Source organism: Haliotis rubra, unplaced genomic scaffold (genome assembly GCF_003918875.1).
Source record: "Haliotis rubra isolate DU_JTF1 unplaced genomic scaffold, ASM391887v1 Scf366, whole genome shotgun sequence".
NCBI lineage: Eukaryota > Metazoa > Mollusca > Gastropoda > Lepetellida > Haliotidae > Haliotis > Haliotis rubra.
The window spans coordinates 84,248-111,384 of NW_025767042.1; the positions used below are offsets into that span (position 1 = coordinate 84,248).

A 27,137-nucleotide genomic window follows, 5' to 3' on the forward strand; every position below is an offset into this window, starting at 1 on the left:
CGTGTTACACTGTATTATGTGCGAGCAACCAGCGAAACTTAGTGGGCAATGATGTATGTATACCAATGTTAAAATTATGAAACGTGTTACACTGTATTATGTGCGAGCAATTACTGAAACTATATGGAGCAATTATGTATGTATACTAATGTTAAAATATGAAACGTGTTGCACCGACTATAACATGTGCGACTAAATACTGAAACTCCGTGGACAGATGTTCTATGTACCATGGGCCGATGGCCTACATGTACCCCTTGCAAAATGAAAACATACAAACTGCGCATACGTCATGTCACGGCTAACAGAAAATCAGCGTGTCCGAGCCTGGGGTATGCTGGAGACTGGAATGGTAATAATAGAAGTGGTCAGACATTTTGGAGTCCGTCGAAACACGATTTCATCTCTATGGAGACGTTTTCAAGATAATGGAAACACGAGCTTTGCCTCGGACCGGTCGTTCACGCGTGACGTCACGTCAACAAGACAACCATTCGGCTGACCCGATTAATGCTGCGTAGCATCCGGCTATTCATTGCTTGCAATGGCTCAATACATTTAGAATATGTATGGAAAGAGTATCGATCATAGCAAGAAGAGGAAATTAAACACAATGCAAAGATTTAATACTTCATAAGAAATTGTCAAAGTTTCCGTGCAGCGTGACGCTATAACAGACGCAAAATCACGCAGAACGACAACGATAATTATCAGCATTTCTGGCGTCTTCTCTTACCTACAAAGAAAACATATAACAATACACAGATAGTCAGAGTCACTCTGATTACTTACATTTCATATTTATGTACAAACGATCCCTAAATCGCAAAATCCTGTGTACCCTTGTCAGCGGAGCCGCCATTTTGTAAGAAATCGGTCATCGGTTGTGATGTCACACGTCAACATTGTTGTAGTACTACATATTAGGCAATATCTTTGAGGTGAAGGTCGGATGAAAACAAAAGTAAACACAACCGTCCTATCCTTCTGATTACACTTTCAGTACTATGATGTATATTTTGCGTATCATTCAGATATTTTTTTTCATGAAACCAATTTCAGTACCTACATTTAGCCTTGTTCAACATCACATCATACGTGGATATAGGGTATACGTTTATATTTATTTGAAAGTTTTGATGGTTTTGAATAAAAGTTACAAAAGAAATTGACACATTTAGAGTATCACACCATATTTTAAACCTTTACACAAGTGTTAGTAGATCAAGCGTAGCCATAACTGCAACACTGACATTAGGTCCTATAGTGTGCAATATTCAATACATTGGGACTAATATTGCGGTTTCATATGAACAAGTTAATGGACAGCGATTTAATTCAAACCTTGTAAGTAAAACTGATAATGTTAATAGAAATGATTTATACATTTTATCTTGTAATTTTCAATTGAAAATCTAAAATAATTCATTTATTGATATTTTTTACGATAAGATAACCTGTACATTGAATTAAAACATAACATTTGTAGTGTTATTCAAACTGTATTTCTATTTTGAAATACTTTGGGAATAACAAGATGAGCAGGTGCCAGTTCGGTCTCGCTTTATGCGTTGCTATGCAACAAAATACCTCTTATACAATGTACGACATGGATTTAGGACCGCGTCGTACGACATGGATATGACGTCTTTTGTGAAACGGTCGTAAAGGAGGAGGTCGGAAGAGGGTCGTAAACAAGGTCGTATGGGCTACGACCTCCTAAATTTAGGAGGCTTTGTGAAACGCGGGCCAGGGGCCCGTTTCACAAAAGCCCTACCGGTACGACCTCGTAAAGCAGGTCGTAGACCACCTCTTACTTTTACCCTGTTTCACAAAGACCTCGTATATTTACACTGTGCCGTAAACAGCCCAAAATAAGGACTGCCAGTTTGACTGATCGGACCATTCCTGGCTTACGCTTTCAAGGGTTGTACGGAACCGGCGGAGGAAGCACAACACCCGACGACCTGCTATACGCCCCATTTTGCTCCAACTTCCCCGACTGGCACATTTAACCTGGTGCAGACAGCATCTACAGTACAGAAGACAAAATTGTGATGGTTAACTGATATGTTGAGGTTTCATTTGGACAGCTAAGATGACAGGGCAAAGGGTGTACAGACGGAGGGGGTGAACGTTATGCTGACGCGTGCTTTGTTCAACGTCGACAGTTTGGTGGCATCAGCGGCATTATGGTATGAAGTCATCACATCGCATGGTCGGACACAAGCTGTCATTATTAATGGCAATATGACAGGTCTGCGATAGAAGGATGAGATCATTGGGCCTCATGTGCAGCCGTTCATTCAAAAGGACAGAGACGTAACTTCACGCTTCAGCAAGATAATGCCCGTCAACATGTCGGTCGTGTTTTGACAGATTCCTGAGACAGCAGAACATTCCGGTACTCCCTGGTCAGCTGTTTCTCCGGACCTGTCCCCTATCGTGCCTGCGTGGGATGAAATTGATAGACGTTTACGTCAAGCCAAGAATCAGCGTTGGTTCACATGGAACAACATTGCCCAAGCTTTTTCAACAAGAACAACCAAAAGCCAACCAGCGCAAGTGTCATCGCTTAGTGTCATCTATGCATCTACGTTGTCCAGCCTGCATCAACGCCAATGGTGGACACACATGATACTGAATTTGTGAACTGAATTTTGATACAACATGTCTTCAAGGCCGTGTCATGATGCCTAATCATACAGATTTCGATATGAATTAAACACTAATTAGTACATCTGCTGACCTGATAGGCTTTGTCTTATATACAGTGTGTATGTCCTCGTAAACTAACGATCCGGGATAGAATTGATAACCCATGCTTGTTGTAAGAGGCGATCTTAACGGGATTGGATGGTCAGGCTCGCTGACTTGGTTGACACATGACATCGTATCCCAATTGCGTAGACCGATGTTCATCGTCTTGATCACTGAATTATCTGGTCCAGAATCGATCATTTATAGACCGCCGTCAAATAGCTGGAATGTTGCTGAGTGTACCGTTAATTAACTAAGCCGGAACTTGCAATCAGCTGTGCATATCCAAATCTCCGGGAATACGGTCGGTCCTAACATACCGAAAAATAATAGCTTCAGAAACAATTTTGATGCCAAAATCGGAAATATTGTATATGACCATGTCATTTTATCAGGATAAATATATTTCAATATTGTGTTATTTTAGTCGCAAAATCAAAGAATATATTTGACAAGTCGGCGAGTACCTCCCGCGTTCACCATCGTGAAAACGTCATGTTGACATATTATAGTCAAATTTTAACAAATATTACTTGAAATGAACCAAAGTAAAGTATTTATGATAAATGCATTTGTCTTCTGTCAGCTAAAGTTACTTTCAAGGCATCAATATAGCGTACATCTAACCACGGTTGTTGTAATAAACAGTGACTTGGTCAAGTGCCCAAGATTTCGCTGAATTCGAGTGAGTTTAGTTTTACGCCGCTTTCAGCAATATTACAATAATATCACGGCTGGGGACACCAGAAATGGTACCCATGTGAGGAATCGAACCGAGTTTTCGGCGTGACGAGCCAACGGGAACCAGGCTGTCAGTGGCTTGGCACTGAGAATTGCGACCTGAAAGTTCGGTACAATAAGAATACCAGCCCATGTATGTGGGAATGTGAAAATGGAATCTTTTTACAAGAGTGAGTGAGTGAGTGAGTTTAGTTTTACGCCGCACTCAGCAATATTCCAGCTATATGGCGGCGGTCTGTAAATAATCGAGTCTGGACCAGACAATCCAGTGATCAACAGCATGAGCATCGATCTGCGCAATTGGGAACCGATGACATGTCAACCAAGTCAACAAAACTGACCACCCGATCCGTTAGTCGCCTCTTACGACAAGATAGTCGCCTTTTACGGCAAGCACATGGGTTGCTGAAGACCTATTCTACCCCGGATCTTCACGGGTCCTTTTACAAGAAAATTGTAATGCTTTCAGTCCTTTTCTGGGTTAAATACTCAATATAAATTCAATTATCCGGCTTTTGTTTCATCTAGAGGAAATGTACCGCAATTACTTAGAGAATGTACCCAAGATAGAATATCCTCCCCACGGCCAATCTTTGAGAACTAAACGAAGGCGGTGACCCATTACTAAAACCATCCTTTTCCTGACAATAAGCTTTCTGTAGCAATCAATAAATTTCTTCCACACCTTTCTCATAGATCCTTTCGGTGGCTGTAATAATTCAGCAATGTCGACGAAAATCGGTAATTACGATGAAAGCCGTATTGATCTCGTTGACAAGGTGTCTCAAGTTTCTAATCTGTGACCGTGTAGTGCAAATATTGATTTGTCGCGAAGGAAGCGTGTGTGAACTATTATATAGATGTATTTATACAGCGCAGAAATTCACAATCACGAAGTGCTCTGTGCGCTGCCACATTTCAACATTCAGTACTCATCTAATGGCATTACTTTAACTGTGCTACCGGTTGGGCGGGGTATGCTCACCCTTTCGCGAACACCTGGTATCAGCATTATTTCAGAGGGGCGGTGGGGTAGTCTAGAGTGGTTAAAGCGTTCGCTCGTCACGCCGAAGACCGGGTTCCATTCCTCACATGAGCACAATGTGTGGGCCCATTTCTGGTGTCCCCTGCCGTGATATTGCTGGAATAGTGCTAAAAGCGGCGTAAAACCATACTCACTCCTCGCCATTTCATAGTGATTCACCCTTGTAGATCCGGGTTGGAATTGATCTTCAGTAACCCATGCTTGTCGTAAGTGGCGACTGACGGGATCGGGTGGTCAGGCTCGCTGAGTTGGTTGACACATGTCATCGCATCCCAATTGTGTTGATAGATGTTCATGCTGTTGATCACTGGATTATCAAATCCAGACTTGATTATTTACAGAGAGTCGCCATATAAAGTGGAATATTACTGAGTGCGGCGTAAACTAAACTCACTCACTGTAATCAGTATTGAGCATGTAAGGAGGACTGATAGCCTCAAAAGTGGTGTGCCTGCCGGAAATGATTGATCATGTTAACGACATGCCAACATCCAGTTATCTTTTCACATTGAAGGCATCGCAGTAGGTTTCTGTAGATGCCAGAACTGAATCAATGTTTCATGTGGTGCTAACAAGGGCGGATACAGCTTTTTTGAGATAGTAGGTTTGGGTGTTGGGGTGGTGGTTGGGTGGGTTGCACACTCTTGAGAAAAGGGACTGCACACTGCATTTTCACCCGTTTTCACGAGTTTCAATAGTCATGATTTAATGTACTTTCAGGACAAAGGAGGGCAGGGGGTTGATTGCACATCCCTGCACCCCCTACACCCACCCTCTGGATCGGCTATGATTCTATGCCTAAGTGGACATGTTGCTTGCAAGACATGTCAGCGACATCATCGTATGGTTAAAGGCTTTTACAATAAGTCTTACATTAGTTGTCTGTAGATATCATGTTTCATGTGAATCTTTGAGCGTGCGTACTTGTGGATATGTCGCACGACATATCAATGACATCATCGTATGGTTAACCGCCTACCACACAATAAGTCTTACATTAGTTGTCTGTAGATTTCATGTTTCATGTGAATCTTTGAGCGTGCGTACTTGTGGATATGTCGCACGACATATCAATGACATCATCGTATGGTTAACCGCCTATACAATAAGTCTGACATTAGTTGTCTGCAGATTTCATGTTTCATGTGACCTATAAGCGTGCATACTTGTGGATATAATCGCAAGGCATATCAATGATTATCATCATCGTAAAATCAAAAGGTATTTTAAATGCTTCATTTCTGAAGGTCTTCCATCAACGCCCAAAAACGTGATGGTTGGTTGGTTGGTTTTATAGTTTTAGGGCGACGGGCCAATAAGAGGCCTATTTGCGCCCAACACATTGACTTGATTTAATAAACAATCATACGTAATTTCATCGCTAAAGGAATCGTTTAGCTAAGATAAAATAAACGACAACACTATTAATTTGGATAGATGTATACATATATGGAATAACCTCTGCTTCGTGTTACGGATTAAAACCTTAAGTAATCACTTCCATTTCTGAAACATGAAATAACTCATTCAATAAAAAGCAGTAGGTTCAGATGACAGAGTGTTAAAATGATTTAAAACCACAGAACTACATCTGTCTAAGCCATTCGAGAGCCTGTCTAGATTACATCATATTTTCCAGATGACGAGACAAAATCTAAAACTGCCCGTGCACAGACCCATACATGATATTTGGGCCCAAAACTGTTTTCTAATGAGAATACATCATCAACCTCAAATTACAGCACTTCTGAGATTTTTGTCTTATGTTGTTATGCCAGGGCATGTAATTAGATAATGTTCGATGTTTTCAGGCGTCTCAAATTGCAATGGCCACATTTAGAAGAGACCGTCTTATCTATAATACTCCTGTAGGCATTTAGCCCACAGTGTCCAAGTCTTAGACGTGAAAGAATAACCTCATCACGCCTTTTTACGACGACGAATTTTATGACCAGATTTTAGTGATGGTCTAAGTTTGTACATATATGTCGGACGGTAGGTACCTGTATCCCACAGCTGTTGCCAACTCTTTGTAACAGATTTCGATAAAACATTTTCATAATCTTTAGGGATTGGTTTGGAAATTTAAATAAATCAACTTCAGGAAACTGTAACTTGGATTTGGCCAAATTATCTGCAATCTCATTCCCATGTATTCCAACATGTGCTGGGACCCACACAATGTCGCATGCAATATACTTCATGTTTAACGATGTATCCAACTGGTTTGACCTCATATCGCCTACACCACTATTTCGCCTACAGCTTATATAAACATCCTGTCAAATCCATCTACCCTGTTCAGGGAATGGAATGGCCCTATTCCACTGTAGTTTCATCGAATGCAACTAAATGGGAGAGAAGACTATGAGAAGTTACTATTGATACATGATTTGTTTTAAGTATACAGTGAAGGATATTAGTGAAGGGGTTATGCTTACCCCCCTGGGTGAGATAATCCCATTGTTTTTGATTAAATTAATACTTCAAAAGATTTATCTTATAAAAGTAAAAGATTATATTAGGTCTGTTGTGGTTGCAATGAGGGGTCATCTCAACATAATTTTCTCAAAGTATATATACATGCCACTGATCTTTAGTCGGTATCAAAATGGCAAATCTCCAGAGAGCTGAGTTCGTGACTTCACAGAGAGGTGGACAGCAGTTACTGTATGCAGGCTACCGGTACAGGCTCAATGTCAAGCGACAGGTTGCTTACACACTGGAAGTGTGTCCTCACAGGATGCAATGGTCGCAGCAGCACCATCGGAGACCACGTGGTGTCCTCCACTATTCACAGCCACCCACCCTTTGAGGAATGGAGAACACATCCGACTCGTCGCCCGTGTAAAAAGAGCGTGTAAAGACTGACATCTCACCGGTGCTGCAGATCTACAACAACGAGCTCGACCTCCTTGATGAAGATGATGCCGCAACTGCACCCACGTACTCTAATATTCAGGCCGCACTGTACAGACACAGAGCAAGTCCATCCCACCACTGCCTGAGAGCAGGGCTGGCGTCACTCTAGAAGGAATATGGACCCAGACCGATGATGGCCGAGAGTTCCCTCTGTAGTAGACGACGGTGAAGATGACAGACTTTTGCTGTTTGCTACAACCGAGATGCTGGAATTATTGAGCGACGCTGACATTCTCTTTATGGATGGTATTCTTTGTGTGTCTAACCTGTGGCTACAAGTGTACATCATTCATTGTCTGGTGAATGGTAAAATGTTTCCTGTCGCTTTTGCGTTGCTTCCCAACAAGACCAAGCGGACGTATGTTAGGCTTTTCACTTTGCTGAAGGATATTGTTGTGAGACGACGGCATCGAACTTTCACCAGAAATATTCCAGATCGACTATGAAGCAGCAGTTATCAGTGCTATTAGTGAAGTCTTCCCCGACAGTTCCGTCCGAGGTTGCCTATTCCATTATTCTCAAGCTTTGTGGCGTCAAGTTTTGGAGAGGGACTGTCTCGCAGACTTCAACGACTACGTCACCAGCACCTGGGTTGAAGATGATGCCAAGTTCCCAGCACACATCTGGAACCAGCACGAAAACACAGGCCCGCGCTCAAACAACCATCTTGAGGGATTCCACTCTGGCTTGAAGAAACGCATACCCCGATCACACCCAAGCATCTACCAATTCGTAAAGGAGCTCAAGAAGATCGAGAAGGCAGACAGGCGCACAAGACGACAGTTTGGACTTGAGGAGCAAGGAGACCACGAGCACGTGTGGATCGAGAGACTCAAGGTGCAGCTTTCCACCGGTGTGAAGTCTGTGATGCAGTTCCTTGATGCTGTTGGCCACATCCTCAAGCTAAACTGAGAACTCAATTCAATCAAACTCATAACTCTGTGTGCTCCTGATGACAATGAAGTGCTTTATTTATTTTAATTTAAAATCAAAGTTATTAATGTATTAAAGTAATGTGAATCACATACATTTGTTTGTTTTTCTTATCCCTTAGGCTGGTCCATTATTCCATGGGTAACATAGGCGGGAAATGGTGTGCAATGGTGCATAAAGTTGTTTTGATAAGACTGTAGGCAGGAAACGGTGATGTAGGCGATATGAGGGGACAGGCCATCCAACTTTAATATCTCATGCACAATGTCATCTCTAGATCCATTTTGCACCAGCTTCTATAGCTTTGATTGCTGCCATAGAATCTGTAAAGATAATTGCTTCATGGTCATGTTCATCTACCCATCTCAATGCTTGCAAAATGGACAAAAGTTCAGCTGCAAAAACAGAAAGATAATCAGGGAATCTGAACACCTTAGCGATCGATAAATTGGGTATCCAAAAGCCCCAGCAGTACGATTATTGGATGGTTCTTTCGATGCATCAGTGTATATATGTGTGAAATTAGAATAATTTTCAGACAGAAAGTCTTGAGTTATCACTTTTATTATGTTTTGGTCCATTCTCTTATTCACGATTAAATTGAGTTCCCGAATTCAATCCAGCTTCAGCAGAACCCACGGAGGTGTGACAGGCGGAGCAGAAGGATCAACTGGGTTACAGTTGTAGATACCATGTTGATCAGCTAATCTCTGAATATTCAAGCCAAAAGGGTAATTTGCCATGAGTCCAGTCACATGACATATTCCACACATTCATTAACAATCTCAGTGACTGCGTGGTGTTTGTTCTTGGTTTTCATTTTCAAGAAATATTTCAAAGATACCTGTTGTCTTCGAAGGTGAAGGGGCATTTCTGAACACTCAACTTGAAGAGCTGAGGTTGGAGTTGTACAATATGCACCAGTGCATATTCTCAAAGCTTTAGACTGAATTCTATCAAGCTTATTAAGATGACATTTAGCCGCCGACATATACACCTGACAACCATAGTCAAGTCTGGACAAGATAAGGGCCTTGTACAGCAATAACATAGTTGACTTATCAGCGCCCCACTTTGTTTTGAAATACACTTTAATAGATTGATGATCTTGTTACATGTGTTATACAAATGTGTGATGTGATGAGACCATGTTAATCTTTGACCAAAATACACACCAAGAAATTTGAACACTGACACCATTTCAGTTTATGATGTCCAAGAGATAAACTGATATCATGAGGGATCTTACGTCTTGTGATCATCATTGCCACTGATTTTTTATTTTGAAATCTTAAACCCCCATTTTGAACACCATGTACTGACTTTACTTAAGCAGTTTTGTATAGATTCTATGACAAACTGAAAATTACCAAAGCGTCTCCAAAACGATCCGTCATCAGCAAACTGTGCTGCATTTATGTTTAGAGGCAGGTCCTCGAAAATGTCATTGATCATAATATTAAATAAAACTGGACTTATTACACTTCCTTGTGGGGTACCATTTTCAGTCACATGCACGCCTGACAGTTCTTGACATATGCGAACTTGAATGGTTCTGTCGGACAAAAATGACCATATCCACTTGAACATGTTGCCTCTAATTCCAAGTTTACACAATTTAAAAAGCAAACCATTTCTCCAAATCATGTCATAAGCCTTTTCGATATCAAGAAATACACACAACATGTATTCCTGGTTGCATAAAGCTTTCTGTGCTTCAGTTTCCAGACGAACATGCTGATCTATACATGAACGCCCTTTCTGAATCCTGACTGGATGTGAGTAGAAGCTCATTTCGTTCAAGATAATAGTTCAGGCGGGTAGTAAACTATTCTCTCCGTGATTTTACGCATAAATTAGAAGTGAGAGCAATCGGTCTATATATATGATGCAGGAAGCGATGGATCTTTTCCTGGTTTTGGGCACTGGAACTATTATTGCATGTCTCCATGTCGTAGGCAAGGATCCAGAACACCAACTTAAGTTCAATAGTTCCCGAATAACAGCTAGAGAAGAATCTGGCATATGCTTAAACATTTCATAACACAACTCATCCGCGCCTGGTGCCGAATTATGTGTTCTTGATATGGCTGCCTTAAGTTCATCATGAGTGATAGCTGTATTGATTTCCAAGCTACTTTCCAACATGGCAGAAGACATTTCAGGAATAAAATTTGTTTCAAAAACTTGTTTATATTCTCTGAATTCATGACAGTAATTTTCAGAACTGCTAACAGATTTAAGTGCTTCACCAGAGCATTTTACTTTCTGACTTTTTGATACGAGTTCTCCAGCTTCTCCCATTACCGGTATAGGTGAACGAATATTATTTCCACCGATCGTTTTCACCTTGGACCAGATACTAGTTAATGATGTAAATCTATTAATATTAGAAATATATTCCCTCCAGCTCAACCGTTTTGTAATCCGTACAATACGTTGGAACGTAGCTCGTTTCTTACGAAAATCAGCCAAATCACATGGCAATGACGAGTGGCGAACCTTATTATATGCTTTTTCCTTGCGATATTGGCTTTTCACAGCTGTCATTCCACCAGGACTTTGGCGGGAATGCCACTTTCTTAACAGACGATTTTCAATGGACTCTTCTGCAATTCTTATTAATTGTGTTGTGATATTTTCATTAGACATATTAACATCACCATTTTATAAGATCGGGTGTGATATGTTCAGTACACAGACTAGAGAAAAACTGCCCAATTAGCCTTCTTGAATTTCCACCGAGGGACTTTATCACAAGAATCACGATATGGTCGAACCTGAATTTCAGTAAAACAGGAAAGTGGTCACTACCTAATGCATCTTCCTGAAATACATCCCAGTTACACTTACTGGCTATGTGTGATGATATCATTGATAGATCTAAAGGAGAAAAGTCCATTTGCCCAGATCCATGCGGGTCATTTTACCATCGTTTAAAAGGACAAGATCTGCTTCATCTCCAACATTGTTCAACAATCCGACCATTATAATCCGTCTTGTTGCTTCCCCAAAACATATTATGGCTGTTGAAGTCCCCACATATAAAATATGGGCCTCCATTGGGATCAATTAATTTCAGATATTCATCTACGTTTGGCTTACCTGTATTATAAATATTAACAATACTTATCTTCCTCATAATGAAGTTTTACTGTGTTAGCCTCATACACTGTATTTGGTAATTCTTGAACCTGATACGACAAATCAGTCTTAATAAATATAGCGCAACCACCTCTCCGAGGATTTTTTAGTATTCGGATTGCTGGTTAGTCTGTCCTGACGTAGACCAAAATAGCCATTAATTCTAAAATGACTCTCTGGCCAAAAGAAAAGTTTCCTGTACACAAATAACATCTTGCAGTGGTGACCTATTTGATAGAAAATGCTTTAAATTATTCCCATGTGCTACGAGACTTTGTGCATTCCATTTGCATTATGGTCAAGAATACTAATGCTCTATCCATCATTCATCTCCACATGTACCTCAGTCAACAGATCACTAGGAACATCGATGTGAAGATGTATTTTTTGCCGCCGACACAAGACGATTAATCTGTTCCTCTTTGGTTGTTGCATTAAAGCATCTGAAATCACCTCAAACAAGAACGTTAAAAGGTTTGAGGAGAAGTACTAAGAAATGGATTGGCTACCTGTGGAGAGCTGACTTGAGCTGTAACAGATGGATTTGATACACTCTGGCTTAAATTTGACTCTCGTGACTGACATTTACAAATACAGGTAGGGTTAGACCCAGATGTAGCTGCAAGAGGAACAGGACGGGTTCCAACTGTTGTTTGTGAGGAGGCTTGTACCGACACAGATCGTGATTTCTGAGCGGCGGTTACAGTAGCTGCATAAGATGGAGCTGGAGTGGACTTGACTATACGAGTTGCTTCAGCATAAGACAGTTTACTCTCTACTCGTACCCTTTGCACAGATACTGCCTCCTTGTATTTCTCACATCCCTTGTAGGCAGCACTGTGGCTACCACCACAATTGCAACACTTCGATACTGTTTCCGAACAATTTTCTACTTTGTGCTCACCACTGCACCTGGGACATACAGGCTTTTTTTTACATCGTGTTGAAACATGGCCATATTTCTGGCAATTGTAGCATCTAATAGCTGGTGGGATATACAGACGCACTCGAAAGGACTGATAATACATCCTAACACGTTCAGGCAAATGTGGGGTTGAGAAAGTAAGAAGAATGGAAGTAGTAAGTTCCTTTTCTTTTCCACGCAAAAGTCTTTGGGCACTTTTAACCTTTTGACTTCTCAATTGCTCAACTATCTCATCCTCATTTACATCTGTGTCAACATTGTAAATAACTCCCTTAGATTCACTAAGACTCTTAGGGACAGAACTCTTGACACGAACGTCACAGACACACGCTACATTCAGTGCAAGGTTAAGTTGCTCAGCAGACCTGCAGTGTATCACTAAATCTCCTTTTCCAGTTTTTCATATACTCCACATCGCCAATGTTTTTATGGATATCCCGAGCCAAAGCAATTGGACTCAAGTTTGTCAAACGTAATCTTGGGTCAACAGAAGTAGAATGACAACAAAATTTGATAGGTAATGACGATGTCGTATCATTTACAACTCGGTCATCCTCATGTTTTCGTTTCAAACGTTTGGAAATCATTGACACGTATTTCTCTGCAAATTCAGCATCTGTCGAGGTTTCCTCAAATGAGGTAGCGTGAATATTATCATCCCCATCCCCATCAGTGTCGCTCTCCATACCCAAATAGTCCTAAGACCAAGTCGAAATGAAAAATTTCACGCAGACACAATGCGCGAAAACCGAGGCCACGTGGTGCGGTAAGTCACCGCGAGCCAACAAAACACACAAATATGGCAAAATAAGCCAATATTTGACCCTCGATAGCCTACAGTCACTTACCTTAATGATAATACACAAAATATATGCCAAACGTAGAACTGAATATGAAATTCTTGATAACACAGGCCCTTAGCAGCGGAGCGGCAGACAAGCACGTCCGACCCTGTCAACAGCCTAAGGCGGTCTCCCCCCAAAAACGTGATATTGTTACGTCAATTATCTCCCCTTGACATAGGTATGTGCATATGCCTTAGGCGATCTTCTGATTGAGATTTTCTCACAATGCGCAGTAGCCTTATCCTTTGCAATTTCTAGCTCTACACTTTACAAACCCGGGTCTTCGGCGTGACGAGCGAACGCTTAACACTAGGCTACCCCACCGCCACAATACTTGCAAGAGGATGTCGTGTCACTTATAGTAACAGCCTCAGCAACGAATTATTGCCACATGTTATTATACTTACCAATGACGTTTGTTCACGTTGTTGCAGATGATGTTTATATAAGGAAAACCATTCAAGTTCTATGCATGTAGGACAAAATTATACTTATTATACATATATATGTGGTAGGTCTTCACTTTACACACATAACACAAATGTCAAACAAACATATCGCCACCATCAAAGGTAGACACCCCTTTCCTGACGGGGTTGTGCTCTCGGATTTCCAACCTCATTTATAATTATACAATTAAACGAGACTTACCTGTAAGGTGAAGTTTGAGTGTAATTCCATGAACCATCTTCCTGACTTAGGGGTTACGTGAGAGAGACGCGCATGCGCACTAGTCAGTCTTGAGCAAAAATGTTTCATCTTACCAATTGTTCGAGGGTAAGGAGGGTGGGCACGTAACCCTAAGTCGGGAAGATGGTTCATGGAATTACACTCAAACTTCACCTTACAGGTAGAGGTCTCGTTTAATTGTATAATTCCATATCACCATCCTTCCTTAGGGGTCACGTGAGAGCTTCAGAGAAGAGGAAACATTTTTCATTCCACGAATAAGACAGAATATCAAACAATATGGATGATTTGAGAATTGGTTTATAGAAACTTGCAGAATAAAAAAGGTACAATGCGTAAATGATGATATAAAACAGTTAGCGTTTAACTGCTGCTAACACAGAATCACACACTCTTGTGTCTACGGTTAGCGGGAGATCGTAATGTCTCCGGAATGTCGACTCCTGAGTCCATCCCGCTGTGCGGAGAATCGTATGGAGCGGCACCTTTGATCTGCACGCTGAGGCTGCTCACTGCAGCACGTACACTGTGCGGTTTGAAAATACCCACATCCACACCGGCTCCAGCAAGTGTCAGTTTCACCCACCTACTAATAGTGTCTTTAGTCACTGGTTTTTGTGGGGTCTTTGCAGTCCTAGGAACAGTTTGTTCTCATTTCCTCTAAGCGTTCTGGTACAATTTAAATATGCACGGGCTGTTGTCACAATGCACAGTCTGTCATCATGTGGGTAGGCTGAGAAAACTAGTTCCCCAACATGAAAACCTCTTCTTGATTGTTTTACAAGATCTCCTATTCTAATAACAAGATGTTGATCTCTAAATTCTACATTGTCTACATGTAACAAATGGACAGATTGGATTCTCTGGCCAGAAAGCAAACATAATAAAACTGCGAATTTGAAAGTAAGCTTTTAAGAGATAAAGTATCAGTATTTCCATATTCCGCTAGTGAGGTGAGTACTTTACTAACATCCCACGTAACAGAATATTTAGGGAGAGGGCTGGGCGTAATTGAAACACCCCTTTCATGAATCTCTTTAACTAGAGAGTGATTCCCTACTGGCATATTTTCAACAGTTATGATGGCAGAGAGCCGATCTGGCTGTGTTCAGGGCACTATAACCTAATCCACTGTGGTACAGTTCTCCAAGGAATTCCAGAACTTGGTTCAAAGATGGTAGAAGGGGATCAACATTCCCCTGACACAAAACGACAACCACCTTTTGTGATAACTCCGATATTGTTTTTGGTGTTGTCTCTCCATGATGCAAAGCAAAACATTTGTAACTGTCTCTGAAAGGTTTCTTTTTTGTAGCATTCCCTGATAATCTGAAAAGAGTTAGTTTCAATTTCCTCCTCAACGGATGCAGCAAGGTTGGTTCTGTCGGTAGATGTAGCAGTCGATTCCTCACAGGTAGAATCAGAGGATAGTCTACTGTTAGTCTCCAGTAACTTGGTAAACCACACTTGTGTTGGCCACATCGGAGCTATGAGTGTCACATCTGCTTTGTCCTGCTCGATCTTTTCAGAACCAGTGGGATGATGCTGAAAGGAGGGAAACAATAATTGTTGTGAGAACTCCAGTTAACAGTAAAACAATCTACTGCTGAGGCACCGGGGTCAGGGCGCCATGAAACATAGTTATGAAGTTTATGATTAAGTCGAGAAGCACACAAATCACGTTGTATATCTGGGAACTTCTTTCTAATCTCAATAAACACATCATCAGCAAGTGACCATTCTTTATCTTGCCAATTAGTATCACGTGACTCGCGATCAGCGACAGTATTTTCAGCTCCGGGAGATATGCAGCAGAAACCAAATGTTTCTCTCAATACACCAATCCCAAAGTGACCTGACCTGCAAATAACAGTCCAGTTTGTTGCCCCTTGTTTATTGATATAGGCTACGGCGGTAGTGTTGTCGATTAACACCCTTACGTGTGCATCTCTTAATGAGGGCACAATAAGACTGGATAGTCAGCTTGGCGGCCCGAATCTCAAGGCAATTAATGTGTGACTTTTCTCCAGCGCTGACCATCCTCCTCCCGTGGACTGGGCTCCCCAGGCACCACCCCAGCCTGTCGGGGAAGCGTCTGATGTGAGCACGACATCTGGGTCGGGAGTGTACACGGGTTTAGGCATGTTACCTAAGTTTTGTATCCACCAGCTGAGTTCAGATAGAAAGACGGCAGGAACCTGCACAATTGCATTAAAATTGCCCTTGTTCAGCGACAATAACGTGTTCTTTTCTATCTCCAACCGTTTATAATGCAGCACAGCAAACTTCATACCTGGTTCCGAGGCAACGAATTTACCAATCAAGGAGGCCAGTTCTCTAATAGAGACAGTGTTCTTTTTAGTCAATTCCACACAGCATTTTTGATTTTCCCCGTTTTTCCTCAGTCAAACTAACTGTCATATCTCGAGAATTCAGAACATATCCGAGGTACGTTATAACCTGCGTTGGAACAAGGCTTGACTTGCGAGGATGTATAGTAAAACCAAAGGGGAGTCAAAAAGTTGAATTGTAGCTGTGATATTTGCTTGACACAAAGAATAAGTATCCCTTCAAGAATGCTATCATCAATATATCCTGATATCGTGTGGCCTTGTTTGTGCAATTCTCCGAATGGAACTTTCAACACTTTGGTAAATATTCTTGGGGCAGAAGTTAACCCATTAGCCAAGCATGTAAATTGAAAAAGCTGCCCGTCCCAATAAAACCTCATGAATTTCCTGTAATCTTTGTGCACTGGGATCGTGTAATATGCGTCTTTTAGATCCACGCTAGCAAAGAAACAATCTGGCTTCATTAAATTTATGGCTGTTTTTATAGTGTCCATTTTAAATTTCACTTTGTCCACTTTCTTATTTAGCACTGTTAGGTCCAAAATAATACGGATACTTCCATCCTTTTTATCTCTGCTGAAAATGTTTGAGATAAATTGACCTGCACACGGTTCTGCATGTTGAATAACACCTGTCATGGTCATATGGACAACCTGTTGGGTAATAGCCACGTGTTCATTTTCACTAAATTGAATCGGCCTTGGGGATTGATCTTGTGAAGGTAGCTGGTCAAATTCAATTATATAGCCATCACCGACAGTATCCCAAAATAAACGTATCAGACGTTAGTTTTTGCCACTGATAACAACAGGAAGCTGTATTACCAGCTTTAAAATTATCCGGTGTATGCGTTAAGGTGTCACAGAGATCTCTCACCTCTTTAGTTGGGGCAGATAGAGTGCACTCTACTGCTTTTTCTGTTGTTGGTAGCCGCTCTCCTTTTGAAGTTGTTCCGGCGGTTCTGACCTAAAAACGCCGATCTCGGTCGTTCCGGCCCTGATGCTGGTGAGTGTCACGTCTTACGTAACTGGGCTTTCCACCTCGGGTTTGTTTCCATGGTAACTGACCTGGCCTGTCTCCGCCACCGCTTAATTTGGCAGAGAGGGTTTGAGCTTCAGAAATGTCCTTTATTTGTTTTGCAAGATCATCGCCGAAAAGCTGGTCAGTGACAGGATTGTTATGTGCACACAGCTGTTTGTAAGCTCCTTTGAGCTCCGGCTTGAATGTGTCCTTCCTGTGATTTGTGAGTTCTACGAACACAGCTGACAAGAGGCGTAGAGAATCGCAAGAATTTTTCGCCAAAGTTTTTAAATTGATCTGTTGCTTCTTATCTCTAGAAGCATTCATAACTTCATCAGTAAGCTCCAGAATAGGACAAAAAGCCTTAGCCAAGAGGCTTTGAACATTTTGTAGCTTGGAATCTATGGATCTGGTTTGTGGTTTGACCTGATTCCACACTTGATTGTTCACTCTCGGAACAGTCAGATTAGGGCAGTTTTCTGGCTTCTGATACTTATCCTTCGTCTGATTCAGTGCTTCGAGATTCAGCTGCGATCTCAGCCCTTCATTTATAGTCCTTCCCAGAACCTCGTTCACTTTAGGACCAAATTTGTCATCATTGTTGAAATAAGCATTTAATTCGAAGATGACTGCGTCAACTTCATTCTCACTTTCTGCTTCATGATCACTTTGTAAAGTGTCAACTATGTCATCAAAAGGATCGTTGTCCTCTGCGTCTGACATATCACTATCAGCAGTAAGTCGGCATCGCTTCTGCGAGTCGCACTCGCCACTGGCTTTACGCTTCAGTGACCCGCCCTTTCCAAGACCACTCGGCCCAGCTTGTTGATCGCTGACCTCTATGACAGGGGAAGAAACCTGTTTTCTTTTCGCCCCAATTTGAATGATTGTTTCCGTCAAAAATTTTATGGACTCTGCCTGTTGCTGCTGCGCAGCAAGGACTTTTTGCTAGAGCATCGTCATTGGGAGAGGTGCTGCTGCTCTCTCTCTCCCGACTTGTTCCCTCTGCGAGGGGACATTGCTCTGACGCCATATTGGTCAGCTCCAAGTATTGTCAGTACCACTAGGATTTTTGTCCTTCGTACGGGAAAGTTCCAGCACCGCTATATCCGTGACGCTGGGATACACATCCGAAATCCGTGAACAATGTAGAGACGACGTCAAACACACTATATATATCCGTTTGTGAAAATAATCCGATGTTGGAAGAATCTTCTATAAAAACTTGTCAAGACAACTAGGAACACATTCGCTACTGACTAGTGCGCATGCGCGTCTCTCTCACGTGACCCCTAAGGAAGGATGGTGATATGGAATAACTACTCACATAAAATATATTTCATTCAACATTTTAAGCGCCATTCGTGGTACATCAAATCGTTCTTCGCCTCCATTACTCCTGTCAGCTTCCGGTTCAACGGAGAACCAAAATAAGAATAAACAGATATTAAAAATAAATATCATATTGCCTCATTTCATCATTAAACCGTTGAAGATTATTTATCTTATCTGCCGTCGTTAATGTCAGAATTTTCGTAACATTTATTCTAAAAAAACACTTCTGACGTAGCGGGTGAATGAAAGCAAGGGAGGTAACTTTCCATGATTCAACAAGTATAGTTAAAGTTAACTCCCCTGTTCCTTCACTCTTATTTGCGCTACAGTTGCCTGTGATGTGAGGAAGAAGATTTTGTTTATGCTTCTCTGTTTCTCACTGCAACTAGTAATGGCCCAGAGTTTGACGAGGATAGTGGTGAGGATGATGGGTGAATTACACATTCCGGCACAGCGATGACTTAACATAACATCACTGCCACAGGCTAATTTGCATATCACGTTACCGGACTTTTCTCTTGTTTGTAATCAAACGCGCATATTCATAATAAGAAGGGACTGGACTCACGAATGCTTTTCGGCGCTCGCTTCACTCGAGCTAAAAGTGGGTGAAGTCGACGATGTGAAAAGTCGTGTTTCAGGTGTAGAGGAAAGTGTAAAGTTTGTAGCCGATCAATACGAAGATTGGAAGAAAGAAAAAACTAATATTCATCGTGACCTGAATAACCTAAAAGATCAAGTTACGGCGAACATATCCACTCTTGGTAAACTTAGTCAGGAGAACTTGTAACTCAAGGAATCCACCATAGATCAAAGATGTAGATCGATGAGGGATAATCTGATTTTTGGCAACATCCCAGAAACAGAAAGTACCCCGACTTTTGAAAGTTCCGAAGTGTTACTCAGAGAGTTCATCGAATCCAAATTGCACCTAAACAGCCAGAATATAAAATTCAAAAGAGTACACAGGATTGGGCGCCCCCGTCGTCCACAACGACCAGGTGATACAGTGAAACCACGCCCCCTCATTGCTAAATTCATATATACAACTGAGAGGGACTCTGTTAAGAGAGCTGCCAGAGAACTAAAGGGAACTAATTTTTCAATTGCTGAACAATTTCCTGAAGAAATCAGTAGTTACAGAAGAGAAGTACTGTTACCTCTGCTGAGGGATGCAAGAAAGAACAATAAAACAGCCTACATGTCCGTTGATAAACTCTACGTAGATAATGTGTTACAAAAGGCCCCACCCCCGCCTTACCGGGTACAACAGCATGTTCCTAACACCTCTCATAGATAGGAAAAAGACGGTGGTCACGAGGATGTGCCTGTACTGTGCACTCACAGTAAAGCTAAACATGCCCATGCATGTTGCCCAGTGCACAAGCTAAAAATCACTCATCCGAGAAACAGTGACCCGACGAACAAGAAAAATGCACCTATCTGTACAGAAACTGTACACAGTGCCAGTGAAGATAATTGTTTTAACAATGTCACCGTAGAAAATGCCAAGAATTCTCTAGATATTGTTGGTGATGAAACTAGTTCTGACTGTGCAAATAATAGCACACTAAAACCTGTAAATAATAACTCTTTGAACGTCACAGATACAAAAACCGAGTTTGATTATGTGAACAAGTCTACATTAGAATATTTAAATGCTCCCACTTGGAATATCGCAGATATGTCACATTCAGTGAAAAATTCCTCCGTGGAATATGTAAACAATACACCTTTGATCAGAGATAATGAAATTGCATCTGACTATGGAAAGAATAAAAAAACTGCATCTAAGTGCATAAACATTTTCACACTAGAATCTGCACATGACACCTACTTGAATATCACAGATGAAGAAATTGCATCTGATTGTGTAAACAATCACACATTAGAGTATGTAAGTGATAACTATCTGAATAAATCAGATAAAGAAATTGCATCTAAATGGGTGAAAAATCCCACAGTAGAATCTGCACATGGCACCTACTTGAATATCACAGATGAAGAAATTGCATCTGATTGTGTAAACAATCACACATTAGAGTATGTAAGTGATAACTATCTGAATAAATCAGATAAAGAAATTGCATCTAAATGGGTGAAAAATCCCACAGTAGAATCTGCACATGGCACCTACTTGAATATCATAGATGAAGAAATTGCATCTGATTGTGTAAACAATCACGCATTAGAGTATGTACTGACTGACTGAGTTAGGTTTTACGCCGCTTTTAGCAATATTCCAGCAACATCACGGCGGGGGACACCAGAACTTTTGAGTATGTAAGTAATAACTATCTGAATACATCAGATAAAGAAACTGCATCTAAATGGGTGAAAAGTCCCACAGTAGAATCTGCACATGGCACCTATTTGAATATCATAGATGAAGAAATTGCATCTGATTGTGTAAACAATCACACATTAGTGTATGTAAGTAATAACTATCTGAATACATCAGATAAAGAAACTGCATCTAAATGGGTGAAAAGTCCCACAGTAGAATCTGCACATGGCACCTATTTGAATATCATAGATGAAGAAATTGCATCTGATTGTGTAAACAATCACACATTAGTGTATGTAAGTAATAACTATCTGAATACATCAGATAAGGAAACTGCATCTAAATGGGTGAAAAGTCCCACAGTAGAATTTGCACATGGCACCTATTTGAATATCATAGATGAAGAAATTGCATCTGATTGTGTAAACAATCACACATTAGTGTATGTTAGTAATAACTATCTGAATAAATCAGATAAGGAAACTGCATCTAAATGGGTGAAAAGTCCCACAGTAGAATCTGCACATGGCACCTATTTGAATATCATAGATGAAGAAATTGCATCTGAGTTATTGTAAACAATCACACATTAGTGTATGTAAGTAATACCTATCTGAATAAATCAGATAAAGAAACTGCATCTAAATGGGTGAACAATCATGCATAAGTGTATGTAAGTAATAACTATCTGAATAAATCAGATAAAGAAACTGCATCTAAATGGGTGAACAATCACACATTAGAGTATGTAAGTAATAACTATCTGAATACATCAGATAAAGAAACTGCATCTAAATGGGCGAACAACCCTACATTAGAATTTGCACATGATAACTATATGAATATCTCAGATGAAGAAATTGCATTTGACTGTTCAAATAACTCCACCATGCAAACTGTAAACAATACTCCCCTGAATATCATGGATAATGAAATTATAACTGATTGTGCAACCAAGGCAACATTTGAAACTGTACATGACCATTCCTTGAACGTCATAGATAAGGGAAGTGTTAATAATAATTGTGTTTCTTCTGCTGCTGCGGACGGTAATGTTGATGGTGATAGTGATCTTGATGATGATGATGATGATGATGATGATGATGATAATGATGATGATGTTAATAACAAAGATGATGCTTTTGCAAATGATTATAGTCAACAGATCGTAAGCTTTTTAAATCTTAATGTGTGTGGTCTAAGAAAGAGACTTGAATATGCCGAATTTACAGAGTTTATTGAGAAGTATGACATTATTGGTCTGCAAGAAACCAAAACTGACATCTTTGATGATCTAAGATTAGATGGATATGAATTACATATTCATCACAGGTCTGGGTCCTTAAGAAAATCAGGTGGTATTGGTTTTGTAATCAGAAATACTTTAGATTTAGTCACATGTCTAGAAGAAGAAAGCACTTATGTTCTGTGGATTAAGATATCAAAGTCTGTGTTTCAGATTGATCAGGATATGTACATTGGTATTGTATATCTGCCACCTGAAGGTTCTAAGTATGTGAATTGTAACGCATTTAATGAGATTGAACAATCCCTATTACACTATCTATCTGTCAGTGATCACTATGTGTGATTACCTTTTACTTGGTAAGCACATTGTTGATGATTTCGAAATGGACGTACCACAACTTGAAAATGATATTAACCCTCTGAATATATTCGACAAACTGAGCCTACCATACCAGAGGTACACACAAGATAAAGATGGGGTTAACAGCTTTGGGTTTAAATTGATAGAATTGTGTAAGAATAGTTCGGGATTCATGGGTTTAGAAAATTCTTTTCAATATTTTACAAATTTTACGTCGCATAGGCATTACATATAAGGACTTAAACAAGTATGTGAAGACCAAGTTTAACCCTGATCTTCACATGCTGGCGATTTACTGGGCAATGTTTTGATGGATGCTAAACTATTCACAACATGAGGCTTGAGATGTGGCGATGCTTTATGGAGTAAATGTCTATTCTGAGGATTCATACTGTCTGACTTATCTCTCATGAACTGATACTCATGAGCTGTTATGAGCTGAGCTGAGTTATGATTTGTTCTCATATACGCGCTCTGTGTGTAAGAAGATCTGATAGAACCGACCTGCACGGATGAAAACGGATCGATGTTTGTTTTTCATTGACAACCTTTCCGTAGAAAACGTCAGTGGCTTTGTTTAGATGTCAGGATGATATTTCTGAATCCGTATTCTATATTTAATACATAAAGAGATGAAATGCTTTGCGACATAAACAGTCAGCCTTGAATGAAATAAGTTGCATCATGATGGGTACAGCATCAAAACACATGTATCCTGTCACTACTTACTGGCGGGCAAGTAAGTTGTATCGAGATATTCCTATCGATACAACTAAACACATCGGTTTGGAATCATGTTACTAATAAACTAATAAACTCCGACGAAATAAAGCTTGGACTGCATCCGCATATAGACATTCAGGTCATAGCAAAGGACGTGGGCCGATGGGGTAGCCTTGTGGTTAAAGCGTTCGCCCATGACGCCGAAGGCCCGGGTTCGATTCCCCACATGGGTACAATGTGTGAAGCCCATTTCTGGTGTCCCCTGCCTGCAAATTGTGAACGTGGCTGATGCTACAGATGGGGCGGGTTATCCATTGATATTACGGATAACCTAGTGGTTAAAGCGTTCGCCCGTCACGCCGAAGACCCGGGTTCGATTCCCCAAATGAGTGCAATGTGTGGTGTCCCCCGCCGTGATATTGCTGGAATATTGCTAAAAGTGGCATAAAACTAAATTCACTCACTCACAAAGGCGAGTAATTCCTGTCCACTAATCCTGTTGCTGTTAGATATTAGACAAAGTTAGCTTTTCATTTCTCGTACTCTTGTTAACTAGCCTGAATGTCAGGGTCAGGCTATTCCGAACAATCATGTAGAGCTATTCCGAACAAAGCGGTGTGCCATAAAATATTAGTTTGGGCCGAAGAGTCATTGCTCCGACGGGTTTTCGTATTCTTTTAAACGTGTACAGGAAGTTAATAAACTCTTTCCTCGTTCTATTCCTGAAATTTGCAAATTATACAAAGTTCAATTAAAACAACGAGGACAGAGTTCCTGGATCGGTAGGCCAGTATTGCGACGTGTATGTCGGTAATTTGTCTGTATATGCTAAGGAAGTATTTGTATTGACGTAAATATTCTAACAAGGATGTAACTAACTCAAAATACGGTCCCAGATTCCAAATAGGACAACAAGATAGTATTTGTTACAACTGTCATTTGATGTGTGACTCACAGTCTGCTCAGGATTGGTCATCAGCAACCATGCTTGTCTTGACGACTAACGTGATCGGGTGGTTAGGCTTTGCTGACTTGGTTGACACATGACATGTTATCCCAGTTGCGTAGATCGATGCTCATGTTGTTGATCACTGGATTGTCTGGTTTAGTCTCGATTATTTACAGAGCGATGAATATTACTGAGTCCGCCGTTCAACAACAAATAAACCAAACCAAACTGTGTTTATGTATTATTCTTTTGTGCGTTTACGATTCTGATATTTTATGTGCGCTTCAAAAAATAGGACGTTAGTGTTTTACTAATAACTCTAAGAGACATACCCTTAAAGATCGTTTTTACAGATCAGGTTTAATAAAATAGCTACGTAATATCTATGTAGCCCTGTGATCCTGGACTCGATATGGTGTAATGGCAGAATGGTAAATGAAGATTGTTCAAAGTGGGTGCTCCGGAAAAGTATGCATGTATTTTTCTGCAGAGTAGCTTCCCTTTGACCGTAACTGCTATTTTATTCTTCATGTCCGAATTGCAAACGAGAAACAAATATCATGGACAAGGCATCCGATGTTTGATTAAAAGGTGCGTGATCGATTCCCACGAGCTTAGTACATTTTATGGCCGATACATTTGCGCCCGGTGAAGGGATGAATATTTATACCCTGCCTTGCGGCCCGGGACATGTCTTCTGTTGACGCGGAGAATGTAACTGAGTGTGTAGTTGTCCTGTATATGGCGTCCTCACCATGTCAATATACCCGTGAAGATCCAGGGTAGAACAACCCATGCGTGTCTTAAGAGGCGACAATTATACCGGGATCGGGTGGGTATGCTCTCTGATGCATGTCATCGATTCCCAATTGGGTATGCTACCATGACTACGTGAAATACTCGAATTTGATTGGACAATCAATAAAATTACACACTAACAATTTGGATTGAAAATGCGTCTGATTTCACGACCGCTTCACTGCGCACGTATACAACACTACCGCACAACTTCAGCTTGACCCAAAGCATGGCTAATATCAACACAACAGACTGGCCGTTACACAAACATCAAGCGAGATAAAAGAATTTGTAAACTATGTAGCTTAGAATTGATTGAGGATGAATACCACTTTTTTACTTGTTTGTCCATTATACTTATCACTTAGAGAAAAATATATCCCAGCATATTATTATAAGTACCCAAACTCCACTAAATTTACACTGTTGTTAACAAACCCAAATGTAAAAATGTATCAATATTTATATATTGTGCCTTTTCTTGCAGGAATAATTGGATAAATGAAAAAAATAAATAAATAAACAAATAAATTAATAACTACACAGGGTATGGCTAAATGTAAGTATGTATATGTTCTATGAAGTTGTATGTTGTATTAATAATGAGCTGTAGTATAGGCCCGTGGCCTTGTGAGTACTGAAATAAAGAATATAACAGACGTGATGGAAATGCTAATAAAACATTTATTAAAACTCTAAAACTACAGTTATATCATTTTTCCTCGACAGTTATTAGGGAACTTCACTATCATATTACCTTCTATTATGAAAATAGTCAAACTCAATTACAATGTACATCCCCAAACATAAACAAACAGTATCAGAAAGCCTTGTAAAAATACATCCCTATTTATACAAAATTTACAGCAAAATGTTAGTAACATTTGCCTACCTGGTAAACGATATATTTGTTTCGTTACAGTCAATGATTTGAAACCTCACGCTACTCGTTCGGTCTCAAACGAAATTTAGAAACTATCAATTCGGTCTAACATTCACCTAATTTCCAAACACAGTACGTATATCTTCTAAATTTATGCTCTTGATTTTAGTCTCTGGATTGTCTTGTCCAGACATAATTATTTACGGACCGACATCATATAGCTGGAATATTGCTGAGTACGGCGTTAAACAACAAATATATCATATCAGGTTGCTGACTGGGTTAACCTCTTACGTGGACACTGCGGATGAGAAGGTCAATGGTTCGAATCCTATCATCAATTGTATGGTAACAGTTGCTATTATGATGTTTCAGGGAGTGGCAGAAACCAATGGAATACGACTGCAAGAAAAAGGTTGCCATGGGAAACTGGCATGTGTGTATGGACAAACCATATGAGATCAAGCCACCCTGTTTAGTGTATTCCTTTGGGTATGTATATCTTTTCTTGTAGCCCCTTTCTGTCTGATGTGACTGCCTCCGTGGTGTAGTGGTTAGAGCGTCCGCCAGGAGAGCGGAAGGTCGCGGGTTCGATCCCCGACCGCGTCATACCAAAAGACGTTAAAATATGGCACTTGTTGGTCTCTGCCTGGCGCTCGGCATTAATGGGTACAACAAGGACTGTCGGCTCGGAGTCAGTATAATGTGTCTGAGTGGGGTATTCATGCTTCACTGCGGCATGGTATCTCAGTGGGCTAGCACTATAAAACCAGCTTAAGTCTGGGCTAGTACAAGCAGCCGCACATACACATACACAAGCATGCACGTCGTCATATGAGCGAAATATTCTCAAGCACGTCGTAAAACCAAGTTTCACTTCACCTCACCTCTATCTGATGTACCCGTGAAGATCCGGGTAGAATTGGCCTTCAGTAACACAGGCTTGTCGTAAGAGGTGGGATCAGGTGGTCAGACTCGCTGACTTGGTTGACACATGTCATCGTATCACATCGTAGATCGATGCTCGTGTTGTTGATCACTGGATTCGGTGGTATAGCCTCGAATATTTACATACCTCAATATTGCTGGAAAATTGCTGAGTGCGGCGTTGAACAACAAGCAACAAACAAAAATGATGTCCTTATGTACAAAATACAGTCTCCCATGTGAAATTTGA

The 27,137-nt window shown here is 40.6% G+C and overlaps 1 protein-coding gene across 2 annotated transcripts in view; it reads left to right on the plus strand.

The window, feature by feature from the left end:
• LOC124285685 (probable methyltransferase-like protein 24) overlaps positions 1–27,137 on the plus strand; it is a 45,418-nt gene that overhangs the window by 13,617 nt on the left and 4,664 nt on the right. For both annotated transcript variants that reach the window (XM_046721957.1, XM_046721958.1), the window contains one exon: positions 26,336–26,452. In XM_046721957.1, coding sequence (XP_046577913.1) covers positions 26,336–26,452 — 117 coding nt within the window. The remainder of the gene's footprint in view (positions 1–26,335; positions 26,453–27,137) is intronic.